The sequence below is a fragment of the Pyrus communis genome, chromosome 3 (assembly GCF_963583255.1).
Source record: "Pyrus communis chromosome 3, drPyrComm1.1, whole genome shotgun sequence".
Taxonomy (NCBI): domain Eukaryota; kingdom Viridiplantae; phylum Streptophyta; class Magnoliopsida; order Rosales; family Rosaceae; genus Pyrus; species Pyrus communis.
This window is the reverse complement of record NC_084805.1, coordinates 17,052,764-17,072,170: the sequence shown is the minus strand read 5'-3', so window position 1 is coordinate 17,072,170 and position 19,407 is coordinate 17,052,764. Positions and strand designations below refer to the sequence as shown.

General features: G+C 38.7%; 2 protein-coding genes and 1 pseudogene across 2 annotated transcripts; 1 reads left to right on the top strand and 2 right to left on the bottom strand.

The window, feature by feature from the left end:
- Window positions 1-5,960: 5,960 nt before the first annotated feature.
- On the top strand, window positions 5,961-10,926 carry LOC137727998 (AT-rich interactive domain-containing protein 3-like; annotated as a pseudogene).
- Window positions 10,927-11,039: 113 nt separating this feature from the next.
- Window positions 11,040-16,011, bottom strand: LOC137729815 (cellulose synthase-like protein D4). Its single transcript, XM_068468851.1, has 6 exons — window positions 15,548-16,011; window positions 14,881-15,267; window positions 13,830-14,634; window positions 13,010-13,417; window positions 12,444-12,811; window positions 11,040-12,298 (listed from the first exon to the last, which is right to left on the bottom strand). Exons 1-6 carry the CDS (start codon window positions 16,009-16,011, stop codon window positions 11,362-11,364), a joined length of 3,369 nt encoding a protein of 1,122 aa, XP_068324952.1. The 3' UTR covers window positions 11,040-11,361.
- Window positions 16,012-17,722: 1,711 nt separating this feature from the next.
- Window positions 17,723-18,994, bottom strand: LOC137730097 (AT-hook motif nuclear-localized protein 25-like). Its single transcript, XM_068469161.1, has one exon. The coding sequence runs from the start codon at window positions 18,573-18,575 to the stop codon at window positions 17,877-17,879; it is 699 nt and encodes a 232-aa protein (XP_068325262.1). The 5' UTR covers window positions 18,576-18,994; the 3' UTR covers window positions 17,723-17,876.
- Window positions 18,995-19,407: the final 413 nt, after the last annotated feature.

Genomic DNA, 19,407 nt, shown 5'->3' with positions numbered 1-19,407 from the left:
TTACCCAGTTCCTGGGGTTTCGATCAACTAGGTCATCCTTCAGTTACGTGAACGCTTATGTACCGTTAGATTATTTGATGATCATTACAATTTTTAGAAATTTCTATATACACGTGCAATTGGAATTTTTTCTTAATTTAAAATAATAGTGTTCACACATTTTTCTCACCGTCCATACACTTCTATTCATTTTTACTGGCATATGGGCATACATAAAATGTGTGAGAAAATTTTTTATTTATGTTTTTGAAATGGAAGGAGAAAGAGGAAGAAAGTGATAAAGAATGTGGGAGTGAGAAGTTTTTTATTTTTATTTATTTTTTTAATTAAAGATATGTTAGAATTACATGTAGGTGAGGCTTTGAAAAAAAAAACAAAATTTGGTTGTGTGAAATTACATTTCTGCCCCATATTTCTTATTCATGTATTGTTTTAATTAGAGGGTTAAACTGATAATTTCATATAATTTTGGTTGACAATGAATGTTTTATTAATCAGTAGAGATATGTTAACCATCTTCAAGTCATTTGATATGACGACTAGAAATTGAGAAGGAGTACGTGGATAACATCATCTTTTGAAAATCGTTTTATTTCTATTTTACATCTCAATTACATATTTTTTAAGGTTAATTTCAATTTACTATCTTGAAGTTTCTTGATTTTCAACATTTGGTACATAAAGTTTTTTTCGTCCGATAGTGGTACATGAAGTCATAATTTTGGGACAGTTTTATACATCTGTTAAGGTTGTTAACTCAGTCGTTAGCGGGTGATGTGGCGTCCATGTAGACAATGATTGGACGACACATGTCAATACGGACCTACATAAATACTAAACAATTTAAAAAATTAAAATATAATTTAAAAAAATTTAAAAAAAAAATTGAAAAACCCATCATTCTCCTATCTCACACCCCCATCCCACCCAACCCTCCCTCCTGTCTATCCTCTGCGCCCACCCAACTCTCCCTCCCTTCTTTCTCCACTGCTGGCGCCGGCGTCCATCCCACTGCCCAACTCTCCATCCACATCCAACGGTGGGAAATTTAGATCGAATGGCAGCGGGGCCTTGTGAAACGATGATGACGCGACGAAATCCCCATCGTCCGCTACCATCGATGAAGACGAATCACAATCGTTGTGGCAGTCCTCAGAAACCACCAGTGGCGTCCTTGGCTGTCGTTTCCTCCGCGACAAATCGGCAGCCTTTCACATGAAGGGTGTTCTCACTCTGCTATCTGCATTGGGTGGCGGTAAGGAGGGCCAGGGAGGGGTTTAGGGCGTCAACTCCAATCCGGCAACACACTCCACATCTCCAGATCCGGAAACACACTGCACATTCGCGATTCGGCATTGGAAGATAGAGAGAGAAACTGAGATAGAGGAGAGAGAAAGATAGAAAGTTCAAATCTGGGGGAGCTAATCGGGTTGTCGGGGTCGGTAGAAGGTGAACCGGCATTAGCCGTTGAGAGAGAAGGGAGGGAGGGTTGGGGTGGGATAGGGGGTCGGGGTGTGAGGTAGAAGAAGGATGGGTATTTTAATTTTTTTTTTTAGTTTGTATTATTTTTTGTTATTTATTTATTTATTATTATTTTTAATATCTACGTTGGCCCATATTGACACGTGACGTCCAGTTATTGTTCACGTGGACGCCACATCACTAGTTAACGGCTGATTTAACAATAACCTTAACGGATGTATGAAACTGTCCCAAAATTATGACTTCAGGTAGCACTCTGGGATGAAAAAAACTTGATGTATCAAATGTTGAAAACCAAGAAACTTCAGGGTAGTAAACTGAGATTAACCTTAGTTTTTAATAAAAAAAATTTAAAATAATAATAATTAGCAACCTACAAGGTGGATTTGAAATTCATTTAAAACATGTAATTTTATGATTTTGTCTCTATTTTGCTTAGATAGTTGTTCATTGTTCTGCCCTACTAAGCGAGGGCATTGCAAGGATATTAAAAGTTTCACTCTTTTGTCATCTAATACTATGATCTAGTGTTATTCCTCTTTATTTGTAAGTGAGAAGTCTTAGGTTCGATTTTCGTCAAATGCGAATTTAAATCACATTATTGTTAGCCCATTATGAGGCTAAGCCTACCCCTCCCCCTTAGTGTAGATAATATCGTTTATAAAAATAAAAAAGCTTCACTCTTTTTGACTTATCACTTTTTATATATATATATATATATATATATAGGGAGCATACCAAAATGGTGAAAATATCTCTAAAACACCTTCTCTTGATAGAGAAGAACAACGAACAACTGCTAAAACAAGATAAGGACAAAAATGGATCTTCAAACCCACATTGTGGGTGGTTAATTATTCTTCCTTTGTATTTAAATTTTTTTTATTAAAATGTAATTAGATGTAAAACTGAAATAAAAATTAATTTTCAGATTAAAAAAATTCAAATTGCCACATGCGTACACATGTTGCTAGAGGATGGTATTATTTTATCTTTGCTTTGGATTTAAAATGATTGGCTAGATTGGATTAATCATTCTCGCGGTCATAGGGTACTTGCAATATAACTTTATGGTAAAAAAATTTAGGAATTAAATCCGTGTGGTGAAGATTATTAACAAATTTGACCTAAAAGTTCATTACGGTTAAAATTGTAAAATTGTATTTTCATGTTTATAAACCAAAGAACCTCTTATATTTTTTTGCAACAGATGCAAAACGTTTCTATATAAAATCACCTCAAGTGTTTTTCATGGTAATTTTATGTTGAAACACTTCTCATGTGTTTCTTCCCTATGTATGATCGTGGCCCTCGCAAAATCCGTTCCAAACGTACCCACATGCGAATTATAGGGTACGTTACATAGAGTTGAAAACAGAAGTGTTACCCAATTGATTAGTGGATAGGAAACGGAAGCTACTATTTTAGGCCACTTAATAGATGGTTTACATTGATGTGACCGTCTGGAATGTCCTTATATTAATTTAGTTGTTGTGGTGGTAAGAGAAGTTTTTCCGTCTAATCTCCAACAGTTTCTGTAAACATAATTCTTTAAATACAAGTTGGTTGACCTAGGTGACAATTTGAAGAATAAAATTTACTACGTCATAATTACGCACTAATAAATTTCACAAAATTTTAGGGCTTGTTTGATATCCTATTTGAAATTTTTTATCATTTCTCAAAACATTTCTTGAATTTTTTTTTTTTTTAAGACTCAAAAACTTGATTAGTTTGCGATTTAAAATTTTTAAATCTTATGACTTAAACTAGACAAAGAGATCTAAAAAGAGGGGGTTGCAGGAGAGGGAGAAAGATGAGAGATAAGGAAAGAAAAAAAGAGATGGTTGAAGGAAAGAAAAAAAAAGAGAGGATCGGACAAGATAGAGAGGAAGATGAGTGTGAGAAAGAACCGAGGGAATGAAAAGAATGGATTAGAGAAGAGACGAAAAAGGTATAAAAAAAAATAAAAAAAAAAAAAAGAGAGAAGAAGAAAAGAGAGAGATAGATTTGGAGTGAGGGGGGAGAGAGAAAAAAAATGAGTGAGTTTAAGTTTAAAAACTCTAAAAACTCACTTTTTATGTTTTTAGATAATATATTATATTTTTTTAGTTAATCTTGAGTTCAGTTTTTTAAAATAGTCCTTCCAAACAAGTTTTTTAAGCCTAAAATTATTTTTGAGTTTAAAAAGTTGAATTCAAGTATAATATCAAACAGACTTTTAATATTTTATTATTTTCTAAATCTAAAGGAAACTACTCTTTTAGGAAATGAAAGTTGACAAAGACAACATTTAATAACTGGAAAAAGAAAAAAAAAGTTTGTGGAGTGGGATAGAAAGTCTCCAAATTTAGAGAGTGAGCAAAAGTTCTACATTGGTGGATTGGGTTTATCAACTTTGTGAAGTAAAGAAATCATATATTACACTTTAAATTTCACAAAAACAAGCTTTGTGGACTCTTTTGAAGATACATATATTTCTTATTTACTCACAAACAAAAGGTTCAAAAATAAAAGGAATAAAAAAAACAAACAACCTGGTATCGAATTGTGATAACTGAAAACAAAACGACATGTGTCAAAAAAGTAATATGACATATTCTAATTTAGGCAGATTATAAAGAAAACAAATGGCAAGAACAATAGATTAAGGTTTGGATCTATTATGTCGAACCCAATCTATTTCGTTCTAAAGTAGAACAAGAGTACATAGGTTGATTTTGTTTGCCAGGTTCGATGATCATTTTTAAAAGTTGGCAAAATTTGAGGCACAATCACGACTTATGAATATATTCTCTTGTTTATGTTTTTCTTAACACATAATTCCCGTTATAAGAAATATGTAGGTACATCCTCATCATTTTTTCCCACTATTAAAATGTGGCAAAGTTTAAGTCGCAATCATGGCCTCTGAATATATTCTCTTATCTCTATCTCTCTCATCACATGATTCACGCTATAAGAAAGATATAGATACATCACCATCACTTTACCCACTTGTTAAAGCTGGCAAAATTTGAGCCACAATCACAATCTATGAGTATATTTTTTTGTCTTTATCTGTCTCTCTCTCATCACGTGACTCATGTTATAAAAAAGATACAAATACGTCCTCGTCACTTTTGCCACATTTTTAGAAATGGCAAAATTTGAGGACAACAATAACCTATGAATATATATATTTGTATGTCTCTATCTATATCTCATCACATTACCCAAGTTTATAAAAAAGATATTTGTACATCCCAATCACATAATAGATCTACTATAAAATTCATTATCAAAATCTTATCGAACTTAAAAGACTCTTAAATGCATAGAAAAATTCAACCAACACACAATCACCTAACCTAAAGTACCCACCCTACATAAATAATACACCCTCACCATATCAAGGGCTAAAATTAAGTAATACATTAATTTTCTTCTGTTAAGCGATAGTAGATTAAATTGTTAGTTATTAGGGGGGAGAGTTTGGTATGATCAAATCCACATTAAAGTGCATATACATTATTACTTTTTGCCACTGAAGTAAAGCTCCACATGTTGAAATAACTACATTATTCAAAGAGAGTTTTAACATCCTGGTACTATTCACTTTATCCTTTATTTTGTCATTATCATTAAAACTCAAAGTTTTCAAGTCCTTTTCATTAGTTTTCCTTTATTCAAAACAGATTACCTTTAGTAAATTGACTCATATATTTAATAAATTATTAAATACATGCTAGATACAAAGATGTTAGAATTATAATTATAAAAAGAAAAGATATATGGAAAAGAGAGAAGTTTGGAAAATAAAAAAAATTTAATTTTTGTAAAATTATATTACCACTCATAATTTAATTTGCGATAAAAGTTCAAATTATCGTCACCATTTTTTAATAGACAAATTCCTTTTTTTTTTTTTTTATAGTTAATTTAAATATTAAATACGGATAAATATTTTAGCCAATCTCTAATTTTAGAGCGAGTGACAAGTGAAATGGTGAAAGCTTATCGTAGGCAAAGAATTACTCATCTCGAAGAGACGACACTAAAAAAGTCCTAAAAATGGAAAAACCATTCCAACGAGAGCAGCAGAAGCAACAGATCAATAGCAGACCAGCAGAGGCGGAAAGCACAACTCCCTCACCCACCGCCACTTCACCATCTCCTCCGTGCCCCAAAACGGTAGCTGGGTAAGCCTCTCTCCACGTCGTTTCAAGTTGTTTTTCTCCCTCCTCGTTTTGATACAAGCAGAGGTTAAACCACTATATATACGCATATGCTTCTCGTTTTTGTTGTTTTTCAAAACATTCCCAGTTTCTGTTTGTTTTCATGTCTTCAAAATCCGTGCTTTCCTTTGTTTCCGAGTATTTATTAGGTTGGATTTTGTTAAAGTTTGGATTTTTATTGTTATTTTTTGTGTTTTTGTTTGAATGTTTGAAGAAGGAAAGGAAGAGGTAGGGAAAAAATGGCGGGTGTAGAGAAAGAGGTGGGGAAAATTGTGGAGGATGAGGAATTCAAAGGGGTGGCAGATACCCATGTTCGTGAACAGCTTGAAGGGGGAGAAGAACCAAACACCAATACATTAGATGGTGTAGAAATGGAGACCCAGAAGAGCCTTGACGAAAATGGAGTTGAATTGCCTGGTGAGGAAATCCGGGGTGCAGTTGATCCGGTTTCCGCTGTCCCCGAAATTCCTGAAGATGCTAATGTTGCCGACGAGATGTCCAGTGAGCCGGGTTCTGGTACTGAAACTGATAAGGTTGTGAGTTATGTGGATTCTGGTGTGCATGGTGAGAGTGAGGTTTCTGTGAAGATTGCAAGTGAGGAGAGTGGTGGTGAGAAAGGGAAGGCGCTGAAGGATGATTTGGGCAGCAAAGTTGACCCGTCTATTGAATTGGGTGCCCGTGCCGAGGCTGAGAGTCTTGTCGGTGATGGTGGATCCCATCACACCATGGACCCCATGGAGTTTGAAAAGGAAGATGATGGTGTTGGAGAAGAAAAGGCACTGAAGGATGGGGTGAGCGGCGAGGCCAACCCTTCCAATGAACCAGATATTGGTGCTAAAACTGATGATGTTGCTTGTGAGATGGAGCTTGATATGCTTCATAATGGTGAGGTTGCAGTGGAGAAATTGACAGATGGGGCGAGCAGTGAGGCCAACCCCTCCAGTGAAATCTATATCGGCGATGAAACTGATAATATTGTTTCTAAGGTGGAGCCTTTTATGCCTCGTGATAGTGAGGTTGCAACAGAGAAACCAGTAGACGGGGAAAGCAACGAGGCCAAATCCTCCAATGAGCCAGATAGCAGTGCTTGTAAGGTGGAGCCTGGTATGCCTCATTATAGTGAGCTTGCAATGGAAATACTAATAGATCGGGCGAACAACAAGGCGAAATCCTCCAATGAACTAGACAGCAGTGTTGAATATGAAAATGTTGTTGGAATGGTGGAGCTTGATATGTCTCATGATAATGGGGCTACAACGGAGAAACTGATGGATGGGGTGAGCATTGAAGCCAAACCCTTTGGTGAACCAAATATCAGTGCTGAAGCTGATAATGCAGCTCGTAAGGTGGAGCGTGATATGCCTTGTGATGGTGAGCTTGCAACCGAAAAATTGACAAATAAGGTGAGCAGCAAGGCCAACCCCTCCAGTGAACTGCACATCAGTGCTGAAGCTGATAATTCTGTTTGTAAGATGGAAACTGATACAATGCCTCATGATAGTGGGGTTGCTATGCAGACACTGATAGGTGGGTTGAACATCAAGGCCAGCCCCTCCAATGAACCCCATATCAGTGCTGAAACTGATAATGTTGTTAGTAAGGTGGAGCCTGATATGCATCGTGATAATGAAGTCGAAATGGAGACTGAATCTGATGATGATGGTGAGAAACTAGAGGTACTGAATGGTGGGGTGAGCAACAAAACAAAGTTTTCTTTTCACACCGACATAAACGAGCAACTGCAGAAACCCAAGTTTTATGTTGGACGTAAGGTTGGGATGAAGAGCTTAGAACCAAAGAAAACCTTCCTCTTGGATCCAGGTGCTGATGAGGGTGGTGAGTCGGGGACTGAGGAGGAGCAAACATCATTCATGAAGGAGGTTGAGAGTTTATATAAAGAGAAGAATTTAGAATTCAAAGCCCCAAAGTTCTACAAAGAGGAATTAAATTTGCTCAAGTAAATCTCTGTTGAGTTTGCATAAATTAATTAGTTTGAAAACGTTTTGGCTCAATGTTAACTTTGTTGTTTCTTCTTAAAATCAGGTTATGGAGAGCTGTGATCAAACTTGGTGGCTATGACAAGGTTTGTGTGGGTTTGTTTATCTCTGAATCCTGAATATCATTTGTTATTTTAGAGGCCTTGGTTTTTGATAAGGATTTGTAGATTAGGTAATGATATGCCCATTGAGAAAGAATCCCTGAATTCCCATATTGGTCAAATAGCATAAGACACTTTTCCAAAAATATATGGATTATCACAAATTCCTATGCCGGGGGGTACTATATTAATAAATTTGGTGGCATACCTACTTCACCGGACCTCTCTTGTATTTGTATACACTTAGTTACCTAAAGTGAACAATATGTTTCTATATGCAAATATGACAACTTATGAAAAAGAAAGAAATAGAAAGCAAGCAAGATGGCTGACGCACTTGCATAATGATTATCTTATGGTGGACTGATTGTACTTTAGAACTACATACTGATAATGTGAACTTTGATATGTTGTACTTTACTTTTCTTGCATAGTTCCCCTATTTGGTTTACTCTGCTTAGTGTTTCTGTGGGAACATGTAGGTTACTACATGCAAGTTGTGGCGGCAGGTTGGAGAATCATTCAATCCCCCAAAGTACGCAATATTGTTTTTCTTTACTTGATGCCTCTCTTTAAGCTATCTGAATGATTTCCGAGGCCGGCAACTTATTTTGTGGCAGATACCCAAAGTTGCTATTATGTATACAATTACAAAACACATCACCCCCTCCACCCTCTCACCAAACAGAATTTCCCTTTGTTTTGAGTTTATCATTCTTTTATAAACTTACATTCTAATGGCTGTTTTTTCATGGTGCACAGAACGTGTACTACTGTTTCTTGGACTTTCCGAAATTTTTATGAGAAGGTTATTCTCTACTTATGATGTTTTGAGTTTTTATTTTATTATTGTCGTCTTTGTTTTTGGTCTGTTTACCTGTGGGTTTTGGATCCCTAATTACCATTTTATACAGGCATTACTTGAATTTGAAAGGGATAGACTTCATGGTGGTGAACTTCCTCTTCCTGCAGAGCCAACTAGAGTTGAGAATCGGGTAATTAGACTTAAATAAATTTTGGTTCTTTTTCTTTTTTGTTCTTTTGCTTCTTGGTTAAATGATCCTCTTGGGTTTGAACACAGGCTGATGGTGGCCATACTTTAGGATCAGGCAGGGCACTAAGGGATGCTGCAGCTCGTGCCATGCAGGGTTGGCACTCTCACCGCCATCATGGTAATAATGGTGAGGTTGGAGATACAACTAATAAGGTATGGAGAAATTTTAAGCTCTATATTTATTTGTTTTTCTTCTCCTTTTCTTTTTGCCATTTTCACTCCCTTATGATATTTCTTTTGTTCATGTATTAGGATAAGCACTTGGGTACCATGCCAAAAAGTGACAAGCAACTTAAAAGTTCTGGTATGATGACTGATGAGTTTAATTTTTGACACTTTTGCAGCCATAATGATCTTCTCTATCTTAAACATTGTTAGTTAACTCAGGTTTACTAAAGCGGAAAAAGCCATCTTATATGGATTCTGCTGTCCCAGTTGCTGACATGAAAGCTATAAAACCACGGTACTAATTTCTCTCGGTCCCCTGTTGATTTCATCCCATAATAGTAAAAAGTGCCTTTACTATTATTCCAACTCAACATTTTTGTTTTCCCGTTGTTTATAAAAGGGATACAATGGTATTTGATATTGGACCTCCAGCAGATTGGGTGAAGATTAATGTGAAAAGATTTGTAAGTTCCTCTCATCTCACTGTTAGGACAAACATATTTCTACTTATTATATGGATTATTTCTAATTAGAACCAAAACTTTACTGTACACAGAATGACTGCTTTGAGGTATATGCCTTAGTTCCTGGGCTACTGCGCGAGGAGGTCAGTTCATGAACTAGTTTTGTGATCATTGTTGTTTATAAGCTTGTCATCTTTGTTTTTGTGGTTAAGGTCGGTAGTTCTTGTCCATGGGTTTCAAATAGGCATGCTGCTTTTATTGTTTCCAAGAAATTATATTCTGATTCTGCTTGTTATATTCTGTGTGTTTTTGTCGTTAACAATGATTGTGATTCATCATTCAGGTGCATGTTCAATCTGACCCAGCCGGACGCTTGATTATATCCGGCCAACCTGCACAACTGGATAATCCTTGGGGTGTCGCACCCTTTAAGAAGGTTGGCATAAGTAGAATTTTATGATTTGTCCACTCCAATCCAAACCTAGTTACAATATGACCCCCTATATTACCTGCATGTGTGGTTCTTTGCAATTTTTGCAGTATGTTTAAGCCACTTAGCCAGTTGTACGGTCATATTTTACGGGCCTTAATGATTCATGTTAATTATTGATGAATTGACATATAGATAGGATAACCCATCTGAACTCTTGCATATTTTACCCTTGCAGTTATATCCTTTTGTTTCTGTTCAGTTGATAACTTGATAGTGCTCCAATATGTTTTGGGTTATGACTGACGATAGTTATTAGACACGGAGGGAAAAAAGATCCTTAAAAAGTGCTGTTGTTTTTCATTTTGTTTCGGGACTCGGGAGGCAACCCCCCTAGAGGTTCCCCGCGTCCCATACCTAAGCGTAAGCATCAGGTCAATTTCTGGTAGTGTTAAATTCACACCTTCATGTCCAAATCAAACTTTTGTTATGTAGTGTGGCACTTTATCAAAGTATACCTGCAGGATACTTAAAGTGGTTTTCTTTATAGGTTGTCAGCCTACCTTCGAGAATCGATCCACATCAGACATCTGCGGTAGTGACCTTGAATGGCCAGTTGTTTGTGCGCGTTCCATTTGAACAGTCAGATTTTTAAACTAGGGATGAATTTCCTTTCTGTCCCCGACGTACAGAGATCTTCGGTTAGTCATCAGAAGATAGAATACTGAGTATTTTTGGTTTGTTCATACTCAAAGTTGGAGCTCAAGCCTATGCAGTTGGACACATCCAATCGACCAACGAATAAGAACTGTTGTCAGCAGTTCTAGTTAAAATGACGAGACTCGTGTAAATGTGTGGTACTCTTGATCACTATTTTTCAAATGCAAACGATTTGGGTCTCCTGTTATTAAGTTTTGATCTAGACTTTTCAATTTCTGTTATAAACTTAGAGCTTACAAGTGAATCACCTTCTGATTTTATACATAAAGGAATGAAACGATGTTTGATTTCTATTAGCATATCTCACTCGTAGCATGAGATATGCTATGATCTCACTCGTTGCATGATAATTCAAACGATGAGTGAGGTACGAATAGACATGAAAATTATGCTCGTCTTTCGCTTACATATATCCCCTGCATCCGTACATTACATGCCTTGTACACCAGAACGACGCGGATTGATTTGATCAGACAGCGAATGTTTACAGAGAAAAATGTAGTTTACAGATTTCAGCATAACTCCTTCAATGAAAGATATGCAGACTCCATCCAGTACAATCACAGAACAAAACAACCTTCTCCCTCGAATGGCGGAGGATGAAAGGTACCTGTAAATTCTACTAGTTTATATTTATACAGTGTTGACCCTAAAACTCTATAATCCAATCCCATGGGCTATGTCGTTCGAGCGCTCACGGAAATTGGAACCCGCCTCCTGCAGCGGGGTTAACCAACGACAACAACGGCTGGCGGGTTAATGGCGACCCAGAGCAAGGAAAGTGTAATTGCAATGAGACCTGACCAAACAAACACAATGGTAGGGGTCTTCCTTCTTCTTCCCATCAAACCCTTGGCAAAAGGATACAAGTGAGCCAAAACCCAAAAGCTGAAGAAGGCACCGCCAATAAACCTCGCCCACTGAGGATTCAGAGCGTAAACCTCCCTTGAAAACGCGACTGCGATTGCGATTATGTTCACCATTGCAATCACAATTGGAGGGATCATGAGGGAAGTCCACTTCACAAGGTAGAGGTCAGCATATATATCTTCATTGTCCTCTCCAGCTGACTTGGCCGTCAAGGTAAAGGAAATTTCAATCCCTGCAATCACTTTTAGAAGGCCTTGCACCACAGCAGCCAAGTGAGCGCTGGTTCCGGAAATCAGCCAAAACTGCTCATTTCGCCACCACTCTTCCAATGCGATCCCCGACCACTTCACCTCCAGGATAGCCAAAGCTATGAGGCATATAGTGATGGTTAGCAAGTAGACCAAAAATGTGATGTTGAGATTCGCCACAATGAACTGTCCACTGAAGAGCGAAAGCGCAGGGAGGAAGCAGTACACGATGAGAAAGATTGAGGTGAAAGGGTAGATGCCAACATTGATGTAGGCAAGACGTTGTAGTAACTTGAGGCGCATTGAGGCAAGGAAGGCGTTGTTCCGGGAGAAAAAAATCTCGACTGAGCCAGTTGCCCAACGGAGCACTTGGTGGAGTCGATCAGTAAGATTAATGGGAGCTGAACCGCGAAATGCGTCACGCTTGGTAACGCAGTACACCGAGCGCCATCCGCGATTGTGCATTCTGTACCCAGTCACCACATCTTCTGTCACTGACCCGTAAATCCACCCCACACGGTCTCCCCATTCGGTCTTGTCCTCGTACCTGTGTCACAATGTTAATTTGATGCAAATGTACAGAGCTAGTACTTCGATTAAATTATTTGATCGATCATATTTGAATTGATACATCAACTGTCACATCATGTTGTCAGCTAATTATATTGCTAATTATTTATTTATATACGCACCAGCAAGAAATGGCAGAGACAGCTTCAGCAACAGTAGTGGCATTGAGCGGATCACGAGGAACTCTGAGAGCTCCAGGAGGCCGTCCGAATTTCACTGAAGGATGATCAGCTACGGGGCGACCTTGGTACTCAGCAACGGGTATGGATTCCGCCAGCATTGTTGAATTTCCAAAACGCTTGGGAAGTAGATTGGTGTCAAGATCCGGGTCGAAGTCACTGGCTGTCAAAGGTTGCGTATTCGACTGTGTCAAAGGCTCTCCTTGTGCCTCATCATCCTTCTTCACCGGCAACTTATCAGGATTTGGTGGATCAAAACCGTACAAGGCAAAACGCCGGAACATGGTCCCGGTTCCCACATACATCGGACCCTGCAAACCCATGATTCATTCATACTGGTTGCATGTATATAATGTGTGTAACTTAATCTCCAAGTTACGAACTTGTATGACATACGCGCAAATCTTTAACTGTTCACAATTTCCATATCCCCGAAGTAAACCTTTAAAAAATGTTCGTATGTCACACGAGTTCGTACCATGGAATTTTTTTCGAATAGATTAAGGTACCTGCAAACCATCAAGTGCACGCATATTGCCATCGAAAAACACGGTGTTGTGATTGGCATAGCGATCGGAGGGATCAATGCCTTCGAATCTCTGAGGAAACTGAATGTAGCAGATGTTTTCACCGCCTTTGTCCATCATGAAGCACATGCCTTCACGGACAGCTTTGCAGTTGTAGATGTAGTGATCACAGTCAAGGTTGAGAATGAAAGGGCCGTTTGACAAGATGGCGGATGCTCTCACCAGCGCATTCATGGCACCGGCTTTCTTGTTGTGATCATAGCCAGGCCGCTTTTCTCGCGACATGTAGACAAACATTGGGAGGCGTATATCCACATCTGTGAAATCTATGAGCTTGTCATCATCGGCACTTCCCATTAGGGGGTCAGGACTAGGAGGCTTCAGCATCACCTATACACAATGCAGCATCAAGGTTCATGTAATATTGTTTCTGCCATATTTACTAGCCACATGCTTATCAACGCACAAAAGCGCTAACAAGTTAGCAAGTTAATATGATGCTAACTATTCGTTTGAGTCCATTCCACAACATTCCCATGAGCTGGACCGACCATCTATGAGATTATCCTAACAAATAATTGACTCTCATTGAAAATCGTTAAGCCATTTAGGTTGAATTTTTTTTGAAAGAACTGCAAAATGAACTGTTCAAGCCATGATCAAATAGAGGAGTGCACCCAAACAAATGGTTAGAGTTGTATAAACTTACTAAATGGTTGGCGCTTGTGCGCTATATGATAGAGAATTTAAGAGGTAATCGGTAAACGTGGTTTTACTCAACTACTTGAAGAGCTAATTTTACCTGAAGAATTCCTGAATGGTCACCTTTGGCATGGTCACTGGAAGGAACAGACCAAGCACCAGGCCAATGTGTGCCATCAGCCATCCAGGTAGCCTTGGGGACTTTGACTTGCTCCAAAGGGTCAATTCCATTCTCCCTCATATGTTTCAACTGCTGCATTTCCTCCCTGGCATGGAAAGCATCAGACCGCCTCCTGATCGAAACTGGAAGACCGTTAATCCTCACCTTGAACTCATCATACTCCCTCTTGATCTTCCTCCTATCCTTCACAAAGTCCAGCCTACTCTTGTTCTTTGTCGGGTCAACTTTCAACGCGAAGTAACTGTCAGGGTTCCTCGGCTCAATGTTGTGTTTCCGGCAGAAGGGAACCCACAAGTCTGCGAAACTAGCAGCTTCCGCCATTGCCTCAAAGGTGAGGAGGGCACCTCCATCATCAGAGACGTAGCATGCTAGCTTTTCGACCGGGTAATCAATGGCTAGGATTGAAAGGATGGTGTTGGCAGTGGTGAGAGGTGGCTCTTTGTCAGGATCAGCAGTAGATACAAAGAAGTCAGTGCCAGGGAGGTCAGACCGGCCCGTTGGATTGGATGGTGATGGCCTGTCAAACTTGTCGTGGAGGACTTCAAGATAGGTCTGACGATTAATGGGGAAAAATTTAGGAGTCTGATCAAGAATCCAAGAGAAGGCGAACCATATTTCGCAGATAATCGACATGAGCCACAGCCATCTTGCATCATTGTTTGGATTGACTACTCTCCAATGCAGGAACAAACTTAGCACGATTAACCGAACGAAGATCAGTATCCTACAAGACGAAGATCAACATAAAATATATATTAATTGTTCGTCAAGTCATCTTAATTATAGTGCATCATCATACAATATGAACACATAATCACTTCATCTAACAATGTTCTTATGTTTTTTTTTTTTTTTACTTTCGCGAAGTTTGTTCTGTTGCGAAAGTTCAATTAATTCATAACACTTTTTGTTTGCGTGAACAAATGCAGCATGTACAAAGTAAGTACTGAGAGAGAATTTATATACTGACCTGTAGGGGGTGATAATGGCAGTAGCAATTGGCAATATCTTGCCGAGGGGTTTCCAAGCCTTGTCATCCGCATCCAGCAAGCCCCCTCCGAAGCCATCACCACCGCCATCACCATACCCGTCATCTTGGGGATCGAAAGCATTGCCATCACCATAAGTCCCCTTGTTCTCAAACAACCACCTATTGTGATCAAGTTCTCCGGTTTGGTTCCTCTTCATCGCAGACATGTTATCCCTTTTTCCGTCAGCACCAGGCAATTGCAGCGTTCCATTGTTGTAACCCGATGGATCACCAAATTCGTCTCCTACTCTGTATTGCTCCTTGCAACCCGGACAAAGGCCAGTGTTCTTCTGTGCATCCAAATAGCAATCTCTACAGATTTTGAACCTACAAAACAAAATTCAAACACAATAAAAAAAAAAACATAGAAGTTTAAGACTGTTAAAATTACACAATGCGAAAACTAGCCCTCGTCCTAAAGGGAACTGATTTCTGCACTCACGTTTTCTGCTCCCTTGATTGTAATAATAGCGGAAATCCTATCCAAAAGTACTAGTTGAAATTATTTGTTTGGGATTTCTGAGCTTCGCTTTAGTACCCAAAGAACTTAAGATCTTATTAGGTTAGTAATCAAACTAGTAATTAATTAGAGTATCGTAGCTCATACCTGCAATCACAGGGGTTTATATCAACTCCTCTCTCATCCTTCATCACCTTACCATCACAAGCAGGTATCATACATGCAGAGCCTTTGGCTCCAGCCATCTGAGGATGAGTCACCTCCGAATCAATCACCTTATCCATGAGATGTGCACGCGTCGTACTATTGAACCCTCCGGTAAATAAAGAGTTAGAAACATATTGCTCCTCCGCCTTCACAGCCCCGGATGAGTCCATGGGCTGGTTATCAGGGGTGGCAGGAATCTGTACTGTGTAGTCCATATAGTCCCCGGATAATTCTCCGGACATATCAAGGTCTTCTCTAGACAGACTCACATACCGTCCACTCGAAGTTCTTCGCGCAAACTTCACAGTTTGGCCACTCGAATTAGCTTTGCCTTGAGAGCTACCAGAACCTCCAGGGCTTTTTATTGCCTTTTTCGATGGCTCTCTATTCAGGGACGCTGCCATTGTCTATCTAATACCAATCTCTCTACTTCTTTTTCTTTTTCGATTACCAAATTCTTCGATCCCTATTTATGATTTCAATCAACGTTGTATACAATGTAGAATAACAAAATGGTTTCTCAGGAAAATAGTAACGTAAAGTGACTCCATTGAATTGGGAAAGGCAGAAGTGTGCCCAAAGAAATGGAAGGAGACATTATTATCGCTAGAGGAAGAAGAGGAGGGGGGTTGTTTTTTACCCCCACAACTTAGGAGGAACAGATGGTTTGAGAGAGAGAGGGACCGAGTCTATGCTGATATGCCGTTTTTAGAGAATTGCGTTACGCGTTTTGAGGAGTGTGTTTGTGGAGGGAAAAGGAGGGAGCTAGCAGCTGAGGTCTTACATGATAGTTATATAACCTCCGTTCATGTTTAGGTTGAACCTCATCACGTCGTGTTACCAAAATTTCACTCGTATTCGTATGTAGAACACGCATTATCGTATTGTAAGAACTACCCACACGTTAGAAGTTACTGGTAATTTGTTTATTTAGTTACCATTAACATTTGAGCTCTAATTAACCAAGAAATTAATATGAATATTTATACACTGATATATACGTACAATAATGCTTGGTTTAGGCATGTGTGTCTTGCACCAATTCGCCAACAATAAAATGTACAAATAAATGACAAAAGGTGCTTAGCTGATTGGTGAAACCAGAGAATGAGAATCTTGCCTGAAGCAGTAAAAATATATAATTGTTAAGTAACTGGTTTATTTTATGACGCGAATGTTGAGAGTGAATTTCACAGTGAAGAAAGAAGAGATTTTGCATATACTTAATTATAAGTAGTTCAGCTACTCCGCATGTTGCTAATTAGTTTTATAATAAAAGCATACTTGTGTTTATTTTTAACCTTTTGATCGAATGAAAAAAAATAGCAAATAAACGTGGATGTACAAAAAAAGAAAAGAAGTGTGTATAAATCATTGCCCCTTTATAAGAGAGATTTAAATAATATGAGGCACTAACTAATGTGGGAGTGTTCTAAATTTATCAAGTGCACCACCTGATTTTTTAATTTTACAATATAATATAGAGTCACATGTTTAATTTGTGACGCTTACACTGTCTGTTTCATTGTTATATAATATTCAAAACGGTAATTTGTTATCCTGATAGTTTCAGACTCAGTAATGAAGTTGCTTCCATGGCTAGCTAGCTTGACTAAATTAGCTAGTTGATCGAAAGGTCAAACAAAATAGACCAATGCATGAAATATTTCAAGTCTCAATGTTGTCCGAGACGTTAATTCAAGATACTTTCAAAATTATCTAAGTTTCTAGCCAAACTTTTAGAAGAGGAAATGACTAAATAAGCACACCAAACCGACAACAATGAGTGTTAAAAACTAAAGAAATTGAACCATTAGTTATTTTTAGACTTTGGAGCAATAATCCTTTACATAACACCCTTAGAAATTTTCATACAAAATAAAAAAGTTTAAAGACAAATATATAAGAGACAGTAAGTTCTAACAAAACGTAGAGAGATCATTTGCTTCACGTTCTAACAAGTTCATGAACAATAGGATCAAACTTCAAGGACTCATGTTGCAACTTTTTGTAAAAATTAATCAGATGGAACTGTTATTCTTACCTGGATTTTAGAAAGAAAAAGTAGTTCAATTGACACATTATATATGCATTATGTAACAAAGCATCCATAAATCGATCACACAATTAGGAAAATAAAGAAGATCCGAAATTTATTGAACAATTTCAGCTGGATGGATTTTACAATGTCTGAACACGGACTTACAGATTAGATGAACTCTTTAAAGAACAATCCATGCATATTCTAGTCCTTCTGAAGCATTAAGTTCTAACTACTCCCACTATTCCAACCACATACATCACCAGGAAAAGTTCTCAACATCCCCAAATTGTACCCATCCCCACCGCTACCGCTGCCTGTCACTCCCGAAGATTGCGAAGCCGTCGCTTGCAATGGCGGCGGTGGAGCCTCCTTCTCCTCCTCCTCCAGCGGCAACCTATCATACACTGCATTAGCAAAAGAAGCCACAATCAACGTCACAGGCCCTGAAGCCCTCAAGGGTCCTACAACACTCCCTCCAACAACCTGTCCTTGCCCACCAGCCAGATATAGAGCCAAGCCACTGGTTCCTGATGGGGCCGGTGGAGGCAGGCACGTGCCGGTTAGAGACAGGATTTCAAAACGACCGTGCATCGTCAGCACAGTACTACTGCTTCCTAAAGGTAGTACTGCTGCGGCTGGCTGGCGCAGGTTGACATTAGCCACTGCACCGCTTCCGCTCAGCACGCAAACGCCTCGGCCACGGCGGGTGGCGTAGGTCATCACCGATTCAACAACGTCTGAACCGGAGGAAACTTCAAGAACATGAGATGTGAGCGCATTTGGGGTGTCTTGTGCGATTATGAGGGGCGGCTTGGGCTTGTTCTTTGCGCCGGGAGGACGGCCTCGAGGCCGGCGAGCGGGGGAGGATGGCGCACCTGGACTTGTGTTGGTGGGTGCATCAGGATCAGGATCGACGCCTGACATTAATTTTTTCCAAACCTAATAAATCCTCTGAAGAAGAAGCTAGCTATGAATACTCAAAAGCTGATTTTTTTTTTTTTTTCTTTCAAAAATGTGACGCAAGCTAAGAAACCAAGCTAGCTAGCACTGAATTCTTTTAGGCTCACGAAAACGAAAAATCAAAGCCTTTGAAGCCAAACCCTAGATCATGAAACTGCAAAAGTAGTTGCCCTACTTTCATCACCATCTTAGATTTTTCAAAGAAAATAAAGAAGGGAAATTGAAGATGTCGGGTCAAGAACATCAAACATATGTCTAGAAGGGAAGGAACAGATGCAAAAGGGGAGATGCAATTTTTCCAGATACGTCCAAATGAAGAGTAGAAAAGTGAGGTCATATGGAGCAACTAGCATATACAGGGAACTTTTTAATATTATAAAGTATTGTCGATACACCAACATGCCATTATAATATGGTGTAATGATGTTTGCTTTTCCTTTTCTCAACGTCTAAGAGTTTGAATGTCTGACTGAGAAGCCACCTTTCCAATAGGTGAACTTGCTTCGAAACACCCGATGAAAACTAGAGAGAGAGAGTTGAATAAAAGATGGTTAATACTTGCAGATCACTTATATGGGATGACTATATTTTTTTTTTGGATAAATATCAATTTACTAATTTGAAATTTCGTAGTTTTTAACATTTGGTACATGAAGTTTTTTTCGTCCCAAAGTCATACCTAAAGTATTAATTTTGGGACAATCTCATACATCCGTTAGTTTGGTTGTTAAGTCTTCCATTAATTGATGATGTGGTGCCCACGTAGACAATAACTGGATGCTACGTGTCATTAAGG

Excerpts from the sequence above, each read along its gene's own strand:
- LOC137729815 (XM_068468851.1), bottom strand. The coding sequence starts at position 16,011 with ATGGCAGCGTCCCTGAATAGAGAGCCATCGAAAAAGGCAATAAAAAGC. Across the intron at positions 15,268-15,547 it reads ATAAACCCCTGTGATTGCAG|GTTCAAAATCTGTAGAGATT; the intron begins GTATGAGCTACG and ends TTTGTTTTGTAG. Across the intron at positions 13,418-13,829 it reads ACCATTCAGGAATTCTTCAG|GTGATGCTGAAGCCTCCTAG; the intron begins GTAAAATTAGCT and ends CATTGTGTATAG.
- LOC137730097 (XM_068469161.1), bottom strand. The coding sequence starts at position 18,575 with ATGTCAGGCGTCGATCCTGATCCTGATGCACCCACCAACACAAGTCCA.